General features: G+C 37.2%; 1 protein-coding gene across 1 annotated transcript in view; it reads left to right on the top strand.

The window, feature by feature from the left end:
• Nucleotides 1-12,659, top strand: part of LOC124787786 (arylsulfatase B-like) — a 331,394-nt gene extending 318,735 nt beyond the window's left edge. Inside the window, exon 11 of the mRNA XM_047254689.1 lies at nt 9,660-12,659. Coding sequence (XP_047110645.1) covers nt 9,660-9,825 — 166 coding nt within the window. The 3' untranslated portion in view covers nt 9,826-12,659. The remainder of the gene's footprint in view (nt 1-9,659) is intronic.
• Nucleotides 12,660-18,223: the final 5,564 nt, after the last annotated feature.

The following is an 18,223-nucleotide window of genomic DNA, read 5'->3' as shown; positions in this document are numbered from 1 at the left end:
TCACTAAGGATGAAGAGGGACAAGAATTGAGAATAAATCAATCATCATATACAGAAAAAATCTTAAAGAAATTTGACATGAGTGATTGTAAACCCATAACTACTCCAATGGAAGTAGGAGTGAAGTTAAATATAAATGACTGAGATGTGGAATGCGGTAAGAATGTTCCATATTTAGAAGCAGTAGGGAGTTTGTTATATTTGTCTCAAACACCATAACCTGACATTGCTTTTGCCAGCAACACAGTTAACAGATATTGCAGAGAACCAAAGGAAAAGCACTGGAAAGCTGTGAAAAGGATATTCCAATATCTAAGAGGGACTTCAAACCACAAATTAAGATACCATAGAGAAGGTAATGCAAAACTAAAAGGCCACAGTGATGCAGGCTGGGGGAGTGAATTGAAAGATAGGCACTCCACTACTTGCTGCTGCTTTAAATTAATGGGGAGCCTCATTTCATGGTCCTGTTAAAAGCAATTTTATATCAAAAATAGAACCAATGTCTTGAAGCAGCTCTCCTACTACAGAAAAAGATATTGATACATAATGCGCAAAATCGCAAAAATGTAAACTACAAAACTGAATGAAAATATATAGGCCACAGAACTGAGATACACCATTCAAAGTCCACCTATGGTGGTGCAGACTAGTTGTTTAGTTTGTTGCCATCAATCATTTAGTTATCTCCAAAATTTGGAAGTGTGAGAATATCTCCAATGTTACAAAGCAATGTTTTTCTCCAGACTGAGTAGCCGTTAACAGGATTTTGAATGTAAATCTGTTGTATATTTCTATTTAACTGTATGGCAATTAATGTACAATTACATATCCTTGTGTACATATGCGCATAAACTTAACAATAATGGAAAAAAAGAGGAGAAGATTTGTTTGAAAATCATACAACACAACATGAAAAGATGTGTGCCATGTTTATATATGAAAGGATAAAGTAGTAAGGTATAGATAAATTCTGTTATTATACAGCTTTTAATATCCTTCTCTGAGCAAATTACTGTGTGCTCATATTAGTTCTTTAGGAGCTCTGGTGATTGGAATGAGCTTCTGCTGTGGTGTTATATTTTTTGAGGATGGACTAATATTTCTTCACCCTGCCATTGTGACTGCTAGTTGCTGGGAAAACATTTCTGAAAACCAGAAATGAGGGTGGCATCAATCATCAGGAGCCAGAAAATCAGGATATAATACTTTTAGTACAGGATTTTGTCTATGGTCTTTTTGGAGTTCAGAATGCTATTTCAAGGCATACATCTCTTTAGTCAGTCATGTGTAACATCAGAACACAAAGTTTATGAATATGCAATAACAAATCAACCATATGTTTCTGCAGGTGCATTAGTATTCATTAAGATGTTAATATACATATAGAGCCTCTCCTGACATTACATTATGTAAAAATTTAGATCATATGGATTAAGACAAAATAAATAGTGAAACAAAAATCTATAATCATATCTAGTGTTTAAATTATCCAGATGCAATTGTTAACGATTCATCTTATCACGACTTAAGCTCTTCCTGCATATATGAAAATTCACACCTGAAACATCTTGCAATGAAATGCAGATCGGGGTGCTATCTGTCGGAAAGCAGTCAGTCACTTCTCCCAAGCAATGTATCTGCTTACCTTGTGTTCACATGCCATTCTCACTCTTTATTTTACTTTTTTTTTAAATTTTTTACATGAACTGTCTTCCATTGTACAAGAATTAGCAGTTCACTTCAGTATCATTATTGGTCACCGCACACAGCGTTTCCCCATGCCAACAATAACTGTCTACCATGTCATCATTGTTACTGCTTAAAATTCACCAGCAGATTTAATGCATTGTGTGAAATGTGTGTGAGCTCTGCACCGTATGGTCACATATAGCATAACTGGCACCACTATAGTGCAATATCCAACACTCTGTCCAACACTTAAGCCCCTCTCACACGGAGCAAGGTTTGCCGCAAGTTTGCGAGATGGCGTGCATGCCTGCCAGCTTGCAGGGAAGGGAGCCGGCTATCTTCCATGCCGAAGCTCTCCCACGGTGCAAGATCGGCAGCATGTTGTATCGAACGAAGATGGCTGCTTCAGGTACAGATGTTCAGAGCAAACTGGCGTTATTAGCTGTTTTGGTGCTAAACACTGCAGAAATGCATGCTAATGAGAGAAGAAGAAAGAAAGAATAGACGAAAAACTGAATTAAGAGGAGAAACGCTGGAAAAGGTGTGCTCTCCATGCTTCATAGAGAGTTGAGGTTAATTCGCATAACACCTACTTTTGTTTGAAAAGTATCACTATTTCATTACTGTTTGATTTTATAAATATACCAATAATGACTGTTATATACTACTTTATTTTATAGGATAGAAGATCGTACATCCTTTGCAAATTTTATACGAATGGATGTATTGGTATTTGCAACTCTTTCGACTGCCTCTGCACGCAAGTGTTTATTACAATAGTTTGCGCTTTTCACTACGTACACACACAGTACTTCCCTATAAGTACATATCAATGCTTCAATCGCTTCCTTGGATCACTGCGGTGCCATTATTTAATAATTATAAGAACTTCCTACCGCACCTCACGACAGCATAAAAGCGACTATCAACAAAGGCTTCCTGCCCAAGCTTTCCGCGTCTGACGTCACAAACGAAACGCCTCCTGATTGGCCAACGCAGGTAGCACGCAGGGAACCTTGCAAGAAAAATAGCACCGGACCTATCCTGGAAATCTTACAAGGTTCCCAGCAAGGTAGCCCGCTAGCAGACGATGGAGCCCGCAAGGCAGCCGCCGCGCGAGCCAGCAAGGAAACTTACAGCGAATCTTGCTCCGTGTGAGACGGGCTTTACAGCAAGTCAGTGTAGTGGTAATCCCATGCAGTTAAGTACTGCACATCAATGCAATGAGATATATGATTATATCATTCCCTTCCTACTGAGTAGCAACAAAATTTACTATATGATTATTGCTAACTCAGAAATAACTTTGCATTTTTATAGGATGCCTATTGCTAACTCAGAAATAAGTTTGCATTTTGTCAGGCTATCAGACCACAATCACATTCGTTCAAAATGTAAAAACAAAACTGTACTAGAACCAAAATGTTCTAAATGAATCTATACATACCCTGGTCCACATACCTTGATATACACAACAGGAGATCCACATCAAATTCAACTAAGTTGTTTTATGGAAACCATAACTTATGGTTTATCATTATGACATCTCCAGTCTGCCTTAGTGAACAAAAGACCTGATTCAACATCCTACCAGCTGAAACATACATCAACTATAACAAATAAGAATGCACATAATTCCAAACAAAAATATATGTAATTCACAGGCCGCATTAACTTGCAAACCTATTCAAATCTAAACTTGCATATGTATGTAGTTATCTTATGGCAGCAAAACTTGGTAGATATTCTAATGCGTTAATGCAAAATCCACTTATGTTTGAAAAAAATTAGTTCTAATTTTGGCCTCCAGGTATAAATCTGGTGCTGTGAATGCAAGACAGACATATAGAAATGTTTCCGTATGTAATGTACACTCCTGGAAATGGAAAAAAGAACACATTGACACCGGTGTGTCAGACCCACCATACTTGCTCCGGACACTGCGAGAGGGTTGTACAAGCAATGATCACACGCACGGCACAGCGGACACACCAGGAACTGCGGTGTTGGCCGTCGAATGGCGCTAGCTGCGCAGCATTTGTGCACCGCCGCCGTCAGTGTCGGCCAGTTTGCCATGGCATACGGAGCTCCATCGCAGTCTTTAACACTGGTAGCATGCCACGACAGCGTGGACGTGAACCGTATGTGCAGTTGACGGACTTTGAGCGAGGGCGTATAGTGGGCATGCGGGAGGCCGGGTGGACGTACCGCCGAATTGCTCAACATGTGGGGCGTGAGGTCTCCACAGTACATCGATGTTGTCGCCAGTGGTCGGCGGAAGGTGCACGTGCCCGTCGACCTGGGACCGCACCGCAGCGACGCACAGATGCACGCCAAGACCGTAGGACCCTACGCAGTGCCGTAGGGGACCACACCGCTACTTCCCAGCAAATTAGGGACACTGTTGCTCCTGGGGTATCGGCGAGGACCATTCGCAACCGTCTCCATGAAGCTGGGCTACGGTCCTGCACACCGTTAGGCCGTCTTCCGCTCACGCCCCAACATCGTGCAGCCCGCCTCCAGTGGTGTCGCGACAGGCGTGAATGGAGGGACGAATGGAGACGTGTCGTCTTCAGCGATGAGAGTCGCTTCTGCCTTGGTGCCAATGATGGTCGTATGCGTGTTTGGCGCCGTGCAGGTGAGCGCCACAATCAGGACTGCATACGACCGAGGCACACTGGGCCAACACCCGGCGTCATGGTGTGGGGAGCGATCTCCTACACTGGCCGTACACCACTGGTGATCGTCGAGGGGACACTGAATAGTGCACGGTACATCCAAACCGTCATCGAACCCATCGTTCTACCATTCCTAGACCGGCAAGGGAACTTGCTGTTCCAACAGGACAATGCACGTCCACATGTATCCCGTGCCACCCAACGTGCTCTAGAAGGTGTAAGTCAACTACCCTGGCCAGCAAGATCTCCGGATCTGTCCCCCATTGAGCATGTTTGGGACTGGATGAAGCGTCGTCTCACGCGGTCTGCACGTCCAGCACGAACGCTGGTCCAACTGAGGCGCCAGGTGGAAATGGCATGGCAAGCCGTTCCACAGGACTACATCCAGCATCTCTACGATCGTCTCCATGGGAGAATAGCAGCCTGCATTGCTGCGAAAGGTGGATATACACTGTACTAGTGCCGACATTGTGCATGCTCTGTTGCCTGTGTCTATGTGCCTGTGGTTCTGTCAGTGTGATCATGTGATGTATATGACCCCAGGAATGTGTCAATAAAGTTTCCCCTTCCTGGGACAATGAATTCACGGTGTTCTTATCTCAATTTCCAGGAGTGTATTAGGAACAGAATGTGGGCAGAAAAGTCAGGCAAGTGAGAAAGGCATAATTTTGACTTTATTACTAACCACCACTAACACAATTTGTTCGATATGAGCACTGGATACATCAACAGAATTTTGTATAGTGCCAGATTTGCACCTGGTGGCCAACATCAGTTCCATATTAATAAATTTGCGTATCTACCAAGTTTTGCTGCTATATGATAATTGCAGCCCACACTGGCCCTCCATGAGAAGCTGCACTTTGATGATAACCACTCAATAAATCAAGATTTGCCGTCAGTTCCTTCTCTTGTGTTTCGTGTCATTCTAGAGGAGTTTGGGCCTATTGGTTATTCCATATGTCAAATTTCTTATAAATCAATTGACAAATTTGTGATCATTTTCTATAATTCACTTTCAAGCTGGTTATTAATAGCTTTCTCTTGAATTTTAAAATTTTCAATCAGTATTTCATTTTCATTTTTGGATAAACTGGCCACTTCAGATGATTCTGCTTCCAATTTTTCCCTCCTTTTGGCTAAATAATTTTATCCCTCTTGGGTTAAAATAGCCACCCTATTGGTCATGTCTTCATTGTCAGCTGTTATTTTCTCAACTGCCACCGACACTGCCTCTAATTTTGCATCTTCATTAGCAAATAGCTTACTAACCATTTCTGACAATGCTTCTAATTTTGCTTCTTGGTTAGCAGATGTTGTTTATAGGTCCCCTGACTCTGACTTCAGAGCATTTTTGCTTAAGCTAGAGAAGGTTCTTGATTCACTTTGAAGGAAGTACCAGAAAGTAGTTCTATGTGGTGACTTCAATATTAATTTTGTACATGATTGTGCAAGAAAAAGGATGTTGGTAGATCTCCTAAATTCATATGATCTGATGCAAACTGTGTTTTTTCCAACTAGGGTGCAGGGGAAGAGTAGCACAGTCATAGACAATATTTTTATTCATTCTTCATTACTAGATGGGCATTCTGTTAGTAAAAGGGTGAATGGCCTTTCAGACCAAGATGCACAAATTTTAACACTAAAAGGTTTTTGTACTCTAACCAATGTCATATTTAATTACAAACTATGTAGGAAAGTTAATCCAACAGCAATAGAGAGTTTTTCAAAACTTGTCAAGGAACAAGAGTGGCAAGATGTTTATAGTGCCGATAATGTAGATGATAAATACAATGCTTTCCATAACACATTTCTCATGCTCGTTGAGAGTTGCTTTCCATTAGAACATTCTAAATGGGGTACTAGCAGTAATGGACAGCCCGGTGGGTTGACTAGTGGGATAAGGATATCATGTAGAACAAAGCGGGAATTATATCAAAATGTTAGAAGTAGTCACAATCAAGCTACAGTAGCCCAATTACAAACAGTATTGTAAGGTGCTTAAAATGTTATTAGCAAGGCAAAAAGTATGTGGTATGCAAATAGAATAGCTAATTCACAGGATAAAATTAAAGCCATATGGTCAGTTGTGAAGGAAGTATCTGGTCAGCAGCACAAGGTTGACAATATAAAGTCAATTTGCAGTAATAATATTTCTGTTACTGATAAATCAGATATATGTACAGTATTTAACAACCATTTTCTGAGCATTGCTGGTGAATTAAATAAAAATTTAGTATCTACAGTAAATCACATAAATTTCTTAGCAAATGCCTTTCCGAAATTGACGTCTGAACTACTCCTCCGTGATACAGGCAAGAAGGAGATTGAGACAATAATCAAATCACTGAAGACTAAGGACTCTGATGGTTATGATGGAGTGTCTAGTAGAATATTAAAGTACTGTGCTGCACATGTTAGCCCTGTATTTAGCCATATTTGTAATTTTTCCTTTAGGAATGGTCAGTTTCCTGAGCGATTAAAGTACTCAGTAGTAAAGCTGCTTTATAAAAAGGGAGAAATGGATAATGTAGATAATTTTAGACCTATTTCTATGCCATCAGTGTTTGCAAAAGTTATCGAAAAGGCTGTGTATGTAAGGTTAATTGATTATTTTATATCACACGATTTGCTATCAAATGTACAGTTCGGCCTTAGAAGTCATTTGACAACTGAAAATGCTATATTCTCTTTTCTCTGTGAGGTACTGGATGGGCTAAACAAAAAGTTTCGAATGCTTAGCATATTTTTTTTTATTTAACAAAGGCATTTGACTGTGTTGATCACACAATATTGCTCCAGAAGTTTGACCATTACGGAATAAGGGGAGTACCTCACAATTGGTTCACCTCTTACTTTAGCAACAGGCAGCAAAAGATCATTATTCATAATGTTGATAACGGCTGTGATGTGGGATCTGAGTGGGGTACTGTCAAGTGGGGGATGCCCCAGGGGACAATGGGGCTGCTCCTGTTCGTTATTTATGTAAATGATAAGCCCTCTAGTATTATGGGTAACTCTAAAATATTTCTGTTTGCTGATGACACTAGCTTGGTAGTAAAGGATGTTGCAAGCAACATTAACTCGGTTTCAAGTAGAGCAGTACATGACCTCAGTTCATGGCTTGTAGAAAATAAACTAACGTTAAATCACAGTAAGACTCAGTTTTTACAGTTCCTAACACACAATTCAACAAAACCTGATGTTTTAATCTCACAGAACAGGCATATGATTAGTGAAACTGAACAGTTCAAATTCCTAGGTGTTCAGATAGATAGTAAGCTGTCGTGGAAAGCCCACGTTCAGGATCTTGTTCAAAGACTTAATACTGCCATTTTCACTATTCGAACGGTATCGAAAGAGAGTGATATTTCAACACACAAATTAGTCTACTTTGCTTATTTTCATTCACTTATGTCATATGGTATTATGTTTTGGGGTAACTCTTCCCATTCTAGAAGGATATTTTTGGCTCAGAAATGGGCGGTTTGGGCAATAAGTGGTGTGAGTTCAAAAACCTCTTGTCGACCTCTTTTCACGAGTCTGGGTATTCTGACATTGGCCTCTCAATATGTATATTCCTTATTGTCGTTTCTTGTTACCAATACTAGTTTATTTCCAACAATAAGCAGCTTTCACTTGGTTAATACTCGGCAGAAATCAAACCTCCATTTGGATCGGACTTCCTTAACTCTTGTGCAAAAAGGTGTGCAGTATACTGCTGCATCCATTTTCAATAAGCTGCCACTCGAATTCAAAAATCTTAGCAGTAATCCACGCGCTTTCAAATTGAAACTGAAGAGTTTCCTCATGGGTCACTCCTTCTATTCTGTCGAGGAGTTCCTTGAAAAATTAAGATGATTCTCATTGTATTGCTGATAGTGTTTGCTTAAACTTATGGACTGATTTTCTTTCTGGTTCATGAATATTTATTTTTATCTGTTATTACTTTTTATGTTGTAAGTTCATGTACTGACACGTTCCATGACCTTGGAGATTTGCTCCTCAATTTGGTCCTACAGAACTTGACATTTAAATAATTAAATAAAATAAAAGATAAATATATTGCTAACAATATCTGATAATGTATCTACTGGAATAGGCAGATTTTTCCCCAATTCAATTACACCTCTCACAGCTTGTGGAAGCATTACTAACTTGCCTAGCATGAAATCAACTTGATCTTCTGTTACAGAAATTTCAATGGACTGACCTATACTTTGTTTATAATTTTAATTGGAAAGTACAAAAACATTCATGTGGCACTCCATATACTTGCATGAATACTTAATATATCAAATCAAACAATATTTTGGTGCAGTAGTGAGAAATAAACTAGAAGCATGATAACAATAATGAACATATCACAGTCAATATGATTACTTATGTCTATTTTACTCGCTATGTATTTACATCCCAGCCTTGAAAATTAAATAAAACTTGCATGCATTACTTTTGAGGTAAAAAATTTACAAATAAGGACTGGAAGAGACATAACAGACTAAAGTGAGTAACTGGCATCCAATGTCCAACATTGATTGTCATGGTATGATTAGAACAGCATAAAAAACTTCATCCTGTAATTCACAAAACTCATTCTAAAAATTATTCTACTTTAACAAATCCAAACATGCAGGATACAGTATATGTAAGGTTCCCAACTATATCACATCCCTGTTACTTTTATCCATATGCCACGTTATTTTTTGCCAGTAATAATGGAGCAGGGTTAATGTCACTCATACCTTGTTAAACAGAAACATTTACAACTGCAATGACATAAGATGATTAAAATTAATGAAGAAAATGAAACACTAATTACATAAACAGAACACAAACATGACCTCATTTAAAATAACAATAAAATGACTGCTTACAACACTTTTAGCAGTGCAAATTAAGGGAATCAGGCATGATCCTACCCTCCATTTTCTTATTGTTCATAGACTCAAATAAATTTTGACCTCCACCTTCTTCTGTCTTCATGTTCTTGTGACATCTGAATGTTACACCAACAGTGGAATTATGTCTCAAGTGAGCCCTCTTATTACGGAATGAGATACTGATAATTAATGAGAAAAAGTTTAAAAGTCCAAATTGGATTACTAACTGGAATGATTTATGTCATCAGAGGAGGGATATGACATTACACCTTATGTAATTACACATAGTCCACATATTTGGTGGCTGGAAACTTAAACATTTATTAATGAAGGTAAACTGAAAACTGAGATTCAGATTGCTCATAGCATTTTGAAATAATTTTTCATTTTCTCTGATTACTTTTCAGACACCCTGAAATTGTGCAGCGCTTAGAGTCAATTCTAAAAACTATAAATGCAACAGCAGTGCCTCCGGGAAACCTTCCATATGATCCTCGAGCAGATCCTCGATTTTGGGACCACACTTGGACCAATTTTGGTGATTACAGCATACTTAATAATGCTGTCAGCTGATTAAAATAATGTGCACTTTGCAAACAAAATAACTTTAAACTGCTCTGTTGTCAGTTACTGCTGAAATGTACCAATGAGAGACATTTCTTTCTATGTTCAACCTATGAACAAATTTTGTATATATTTACTTGATTAATGTCACTCTAGTTCATCTGTAAAACGAAGTATGTGTTTTTTGTCAATGTGTTGCATATTTTGCTACTTTCATCAAGAAACTTTATAGCTATTATTATTATTATTATTTATGTATCAAGACTCTGAAACAGTAGTGCACCTCAGCTTTATTTATAGCGACACATATAGTTGATGTGAAATAAAAATTGACATTATAAGATACTGACAAGTGACCTTACAGCAAGAAGATAGAATGAAGCTGATGAAGTATGAAAATTAAATTAAATATTTTACTACAGAATTTAGAAAATTTGAAAACTTTATCATAGTGTTTCCTAACAATTTTTACTTGAAAAAGGGGAGAGTTGAAGATGTTCCAGTTATTAAAATTTTGTATACAATGAGAATTAAGACCTGCTGACTCCATAATGGACTTTTCCTTTCAGTATATAGTGAATTATTTATGTAAGATGTGCAACTATGTTCCTTAATATTTAAACTCTATTTAGAACCAAAAAATAAAATCACCTTGTAATTTCCAAGTGCTGAAATTAGTATAAGTGAGCCCACCTAACAGTGGTGTTAGACAGCCAGTGATAATGAATTTGAAGGTTTTAGAACCTGAGTACCCTTCAATGGGCACCAAAAGAAATAGGTGAAAAGAATAGTTGTGAAAGGGTTGGAGAAATAGCAGGGGTAAACTCACACCCAGAGCCACTCTGGGACAGAGCATCATTTATTGTCGTAGCTGAGATCCAAAGTTATTCAGACTTCATTGTAATAATGAAGTCTTAACACTAATTATTCAAATTTAAAATACCTAAAGATGCACTGATTCACTTAAACAGATCATAAAAAATTAGTGTAAAAATAAACAGAATAAAATATGAGGTGGTGAGTGGCGAGAGTATGAGGAGGAGGAAAAGAGGGAGAGGGAACCAGATTGATAGAGAGGGAGGAGGGAAAAATTGGGAAAGAGATAAGGAAGGAGGTAAAATAGAGCTTAAAGAATGGCAGAAAACAAGGTAGTGATACAAATCACCAGTTATTCGCACACTATCTGAACTGAACTGTAGCACGTTCATTCTTTTCTCACATTTGTTTTCCTCTCTCTCTTTTGTTGGTTGTGTCACTACAAATTTGTACTCCCCTTTCAGTCTTACACTGTATTGTGTTTCTGTGTTTCTGTCCCCCTGCTTTTACAACTAATTTACTTTCATGAGTTCTTTGTTATGTTCATATTTCAAATAATATGTTATTTTAGTAAATGTAGCTCACAGTAATTTATTTCACCCTTACTACTGAATTGTATATTGAGTATTTTGTAGTTTACTGAATAGCATCATCATTAAAGGTTCCTCCTCATCACTGTATGTACAATATGATTTTTGAAAAACATATTGATGGTTCATGAAGCAGTATTAATATCTCTAAAAATAATTATGTAAGATTTCTATATTGAGATTCCCATTAACACAGACTGATATTTTCCAAAGATTAAAATTTAATGTTTAAATATCTCCAGTAAGATTTTCATACAAGGCAGCCAGTAATGTCAGGTAATATTCATGATTTTCATACCTTTTCTTTTCTTTTCTTGTCAGGCTGCTCATTTTGGCAGCATTAGACTTTCGTAAGAAGGAAAGTTATATGTGTTTTTGGCAAAAAGGTCTTGTTCTGGTATTCTACTGTTGAAAAATTTGTGTCTTCAAAATATTTTACAGTTATGCTAACAATCCAATGTACTGTATCTATAGGAGCATTACATCACTAAAACTCAGTTATTTGAGCCAAGTAAATTTTCTGTTATGCATTTTTTTCCATCAGTCAATGTATTGCTACATTGATAAAACTGGTTCCTATCGGATCATCAAAGTTAAGCACTTTCAGAATTGACTAGCACTTGGATGACCATCCCCGTCTGCTGAGTGCTGTTGGCAAGCGGGTTGCACTTAGCCCTTGTGCGGTCAATTGAGGAGCTACTTGACTGAGAAGTGGTGGCTCCAGTCATGATAACTGACAACAGTTGGGAAAGCAGTGTGCTGATGACAAGCCCCTCCATATCAGCATGCAGTGACGCCTGTTGACTGAGAATGACATGTAGGTCGGTCAGTACCACTGGTCCTTCTGAGGCCTGGTTGGACGGAGTTATCTTTTCCATTAATTATGCTCTGGTTTTTAATAAATAATTGTTCTACACAAAATGTACAAATTGTTGATTTATATTTAGAATTTATGTTGTGAGAAGGAACTCTGTATGCCCAAATATGCCTCCTATATTTTCTGTCCTCTTTGTAAAAATGTAGGTAGTACAGTGTTTTTTATGAATACACAACTATTTTAATCAAGCTGCTAAAAATTAAGCATCATCCTTAATTGAGATATAATCCTTCTACGGCTCATGATCAATTTAGAAACTGGTACAGACATGAAGCTCATTTAACTAACTGACTGTTGAGACTAAGAGAGTAAAATACTTGGTTTTTAAATTATAGTGTATGATAAATATAGCGTTGTTGCACATCTTAAGAATGGCTTCTGATAATATTGAGCTTATCCAACAGCTGTCTGTGAGTTTCAAACAGCTGTTAATTGATATTATGGCCTACCCATCAACTTGACTTGCCATTTATATTTTGTACTCTGTTGTTCATAATGCATATGTAATAATTGTTCCTAATTATTGTGTATTTATTATTAAAGTATTATTTTTCACTAAATGGCATTATTTTAATATTTCTTTGCATTCTTCCTTGTATTTCTCTACTACTCCCTTGTATATCTCTACTCAACAGAAACATCTTGTGAATTTCAGAGCAGTGTTGAAACTAGAAGCAAAATATAAAGATAGTACAGATGGAATTAAACTGACATCTGAATGGAGAACAGTTCTATTCAAAAAGATCGTGAAGTTTATCAAAGAATATAATCTTTTAGAAGCAATAATCCCCAGAACTTCCAATAAGTCAGAAATATTACTTTACAAATATTAGCAGGAGGTGATGGTTTGCTGGTTGGTTGATTTAGTGGAAGGGACCAAACAGCAAGATCATAGGTCCCATTGGATAGGGAAGGATGGTGAAGAAAGCATCCCAGCATTTGCCAATAAACTCATTTTCTATGAGGCAAGATGGTTATTTGGTTATTACAGTAGCATCCTTTGAATCATCTGATAAAGTTTCAAAAAACAGAATTATGTATCAAGTCCTTGGCACCAACAATAGACTTGTATATATTTTTGGATGTGAATGAAATGTTTGCTGAGTGTATAATATTTTTACATAATAATCAGACAAAGTTTACATTTAGAATAAAGAATCATATATGATGTTGATACTTTGAGAATGATTAATTGTTAAATAATCCAATATGCCTCCCTCAGTGTGTAGTATGACAGTCATAGAGATTCATCTCTTGCTCTTGCTCAAAAATTTTTACCCCTCATACTTTGCCTCCAATACTAAACTGGCGATCCCTTGATGTCTCAGAGTGGGTTCTATCAACCAATCCCACTTTTAGTCATGTTGTACAGCAAATTTCTTGTCTCCCCAATTCCATTCAGTAGCTTGTCATAAATTACATGATCTACCCATCTAATCTTCACCATTCTTCTGTAGCACTTTTTTATGGTAATTCAGGACACTTATTTGTCCCAGATTTAAGAATTATGAAAAAATTTTTCACGAATTAGGTATTTATTTCACCTGTATTGGGGTATTTTATTATTAGTTTTAGTTAAGCTGGTAAAACTGTTTGACAACAAGATGATACCATTAGCAGCAGTCCTCCTTCAACTTAGAAGGAACTAATAAAATGTAAATAATGTACTTTTCCAACAAATTGAAGTGATATTTTGCATTTTTCTGTTGTCTTCAGTCTGAAGACTAGTTTGATGCAGTTCTCCATGCTAATCTATGCTGTGCAACCCTCTTCATCTCTGAATAAATACTGCAACCTGCACCCTTCTGAATCTGTTTACTGTATTCATCTCTTGCTCTCGCTCAAAACTTTTTACCCCTCATACTTTGCCTCCAATACTAAACTGGTGATCCCTTGATGTCTCAGAATGGGTCCTATGAACCAATCCCACGTTTAGTCATGTTGTACCACAAATTTCTTGTCTCCCCAATTCCATTCAGTAGCTTGTCATAAACTACATGATCTACCCATCTAATCTTCACCATTCTTCTGTAGCACTTCGTCTCAAAATCTTCTCTTCTTTTCTGTCTAAACTATTCATTGTACATGTTTTGCTTCCATACATTGCTACACTCCAGACAAATACCCTCCGGAAAGACTTCCTAACACTTAAGTCTACATCTCATGTTAACAAATTTTTCTTCTCCAGGTATGTTTTTCTTGCCATTGCCAGTCTACATTTTATATCCTTTCTACTTTTACCATCATCAGTTATTTTGCTGCCCAAATAACAAACCTCATCTACTGTTTTAAGTGTCTTGCTTCCTAATCTAATTCCCTCAGCATCACTTGATTTAATTTCATTACCCTAATTTTTGTTTTTCTTGATATTCATTTTATATGCTCCTTTCAAGACATTGTCCATTCCATTCGACTGCTTTTCCAAGGTCTCTGCTGTCTCTGGCAGAATTACAATGTCGTCAGCAAACCTCAGACTTTTTATTTCTTGCCCCTGAACTGTAATTCCTACTCCAAATTTTTCTTTGGTTTCCTTTACTGCTCACTCAATGTACAGATTGAATAACATTGGGAATAGGCTACAACCATGTCTCACTCCCTTCTCAACCATTGCTTCCCTTTCATCCTTCTTGACTCCTGTAACTGCCCTCTGGTTTCTGTACAAGTTGTAAATAGTCTTTTGCTCCCTGTATTTTACCCCTGCTACCTTCTCAATTTCAGAGTATTCCAGTAAACATTGTCAAAAGCTTTCTCTAAGTTTAAAAATGCTATAAATGCCTTTCCATAACCTATCTTCTAAGAGAAGTTGTAGCAACAGTATTGCCTTACATGTTTTAACAAATAAAAAATAAAATAATAATAATATGTAATAATAATAATGACAATAATAATAATAATAATAATAATAATAATTCTTTGTTATTTTGTTTTGGATAAGTAATTGAGAGATTAAAATTTACGCCGTGAATTTATCGAGCTTCGCACATCCAAAGATGTACGGAATGTAGCCAGGGCTCATTACATTTTTTTTTTTGTAGACAAAGTCTGCTATCTGACCTCAGCTTCAATCATGAAAATGGAGTGACTAAAACTACTAAAACAAAGAAAAGCATACAATTAAATAAAACATATATTCATTTTAACATGTACATTACGATATAACTGACTCTTACAAAAAATTATAGGTAAATAATTGCAGACCATTCACAAATGAGAGCGACTTGTTAATTCTGCTCCTCTTCTCTGCTAATAAATATCAATATGGCTAACCGTGGAGCCGCACAAAATATTATGTCCTTCTAAGACAACGAATGACATAAGAGTGTGCTGATGCCTACTGGCTGTGACAAGAGAGTGGTGTTAATTGCTTTATTTTGCATTCTCTTGTCTTAAAAAATCGATACATATAATCTAAGTTAACTAAATTAAATATTGTCTGTGCTCGAGTGCAAATGGTTCCTTAAACTGTTCCCACATTTCTCCGGATTTGAAACTGATCTACCAGTTTTTCCGTTCTTCTGTAAAGCGCTTGTTTTAGTATTTTGCAACAATGGCTTATGAAACTGATAGTTTGGTAATTTTCACACCTATCAACAACTGCTTTCTTTGGAATTGGTATTATTACATTTTGTGTGAAGTATGAGGATATTGCAACTGTCTCACACATCTTGCACACCGCATGGAGGAGTTTTGTCATGGCTGGGTCTTCCAAAGCTGTCAGCAGTTCTAACAAAATCTCCATTTGTTTCAACTCAGGTCTTTCAGTGCTCTGTCAAATTCTTCTTTCGGTATCATATCTCCCATCTCATCTTCATCTACATCCTCTTCCATTTCTGTACTATTGCCTTCAAGTTCATCTCCTTTGTATAGCCCCTCTATATAGTCTTTCCATCTTTCAGCTTTCCCTTCTTTGCTTAGCACTGGTTTTCCATCTAAGTTCTTGATATTCATACAGCTATATCTCTTTCCTCCAAATGCCTCTTTAATTCTCCTGTAGGCAATTTCTACATTTCCCTTAATGAAATATCATTATCATCAGTGGAAGGCAATGGGGAACCACCACTGGAATCACTTCCCAAGACACTCATGCAGTGGACCCCTCTGACGAGGCTCTTCCATGACAAGGCCTGCCATAAGGCAGAACACAAAGTTTAGTTTTTTAATGAAATATACTTCTAAATCCTTACATTTGTGCTCTAGCCATTCCTGTTTACCCATTTTGCACTTCTTCTCAATCTCATTTTGTATACATTTGTATTCCTTTTTGCCTGCTTCATTTGTTGTAGCCTATTTCTATATTTTCTCCTTTTACTGTTTAAATTCAATGTCTCCTGTGTTTTCGAAGGATTCCTACTAGGCCTTTTCATTTTACCTATTTGATCTTCTGCTGCCTCCCCTGTTCTAGTCAACTATTACCTAATGCTCCCTCTGACACTCTTGACAACTTATTCTTTCAACTTATCTAGGTCCCATCTCCTTGATTTCCCACATTTTTGCAATTTCTTCAGTTTTAATCTACATCTCATAGCTAATAAATAGTGGTTAGAGTCCACATCTGCCCCTGGAAACGTCTTACTATTTAAAATCTCTGTCTTACCATTATATAGTCAATCTGGAAGCTTTCAGTGCCTTCAGATCTGTTGCACGTATACAACCTTCTTTCATAATTCATAAACCATATGTTAATGATGATTAAATTATGCTCTGTGGAAAATTCTGCCATGCAGATTTTTCTTTCATTCTTTTTCCCCAGTCTGTATTCACCCACTAGTTTTCCTTCTCTTCCTACAGCTACTATGAAATTCCGTTCCCTTATCATAATTAAATTTTCATCCCCCTTAACTATCTGAATATTTTCTTCTATCTCATCATACATTTCTTCAATCTCTTCATCATCTTCAGAGCTAGTAGGCATATAAACTTGCATTACTCTCATAGGTGCAGGCTTTGTGTCTATCTCGGCTATGATAATTCATTCAATGAGCTTTTCCTAGTAGCTTTCCTGCATTTCTAGTTTCTTATCCATTATAAACCCACTTTACATTTAAAACCTTGTTTTCGCCTGACAAGAAATCCTCTTTCATCTGTCTCTGAACTTCACTAATTAACACTCTATGTACCTTCCACATATCCATTTACCTTTTTAAATTTTCTAATCTACCTGCTTGATTAAGGGATCTAACATTCCATGCTCAATACGGAGAATGCCAATTTTGTTTCTCCTGATGATGAAATCTTCCTGATTAGTCCCTGTCTGGAGATCAGAATGGGGGAACTATTCTACCTATGGAATATTTTATCCAAGAGAGTGTCATCATAATTTAATCACAATCAGTCATCCACACTGTTGCACTTGCAGCTACTGAAAAGTTTGCTGTTCCCCTTCAGGAGTCACATGTATGTTTAACCTCTCAAGAGACTTCCCTCAATTGTTGTTACACCTAAGGTGTGGCTACCTGTATCACTGAGGTGCGCAAGCCAACCCACCAATGGCGAGACCCACATTTCATGGCAGGCGTGAGGGGAATTTTTTTCTATGACTGTAAACATTCCAAGTGGTCACTGCATGACAACAGCTTTCAGAGCTTCAAACAGATGCAGATCACTTGTATAAAATCTACTTCTGATAATGAGATCTAGTAATGTTCTATTCCTGTATCACTGTCTTTGTTGCCTCTCACAGGTAACACTACCCAAGTGCCACTCACCAGTTCCAATACACTTCGAATATGATGTAGCCTAGGTCAAAATATAAGACACATATTTTTTTACTTGTGCCCCTATGACCATTGAAGTGGTGAAACCCTCCCAAAGAAAATGTCTTTGCTATCTTTCTGAGCATGTATGGTCAAAACAGTAGGAGGTATAATAAAAATGTTCAAATGTTATTTCCATGGTTGCTACTGTACTTTACAACTATGCAATCATATCTTTAAATGGAGAATATCTTGAAATCGTCCCTTCACATCAAAATTTTTGAAGCGGTAAAAAGCTTGTGTGCAGTAAATCTAATAGTATATTTAACAAGCAATTGAACCATATGTGATTAAGTTACATCCTGAAGTCACAGAACTCACATATAAGTTGAAAGTACCCCTATACGCATGCTCTGTCCACTGTAAGACGC

The sequence above is a fragment of the Schistocerca piceifrons genome, chromosome 3, assembly GCF_021461385.2.
Source record: "Schistocerca piceifrons isolate TAMUIC-IGC-003096 chromosome 3, iqSchPice1.1, whole genome shotgun sequence".
Classification (NCBI taxonomy): Eukaryota; Metazoa; Arthropoda; class Insecta; order Orthoptera; family Acrididae; genus Schistocerca; species Schistocerca piceifrons.
This window is presented reverse-complemented; position numbering and strand designations above follow the sequence as displayed.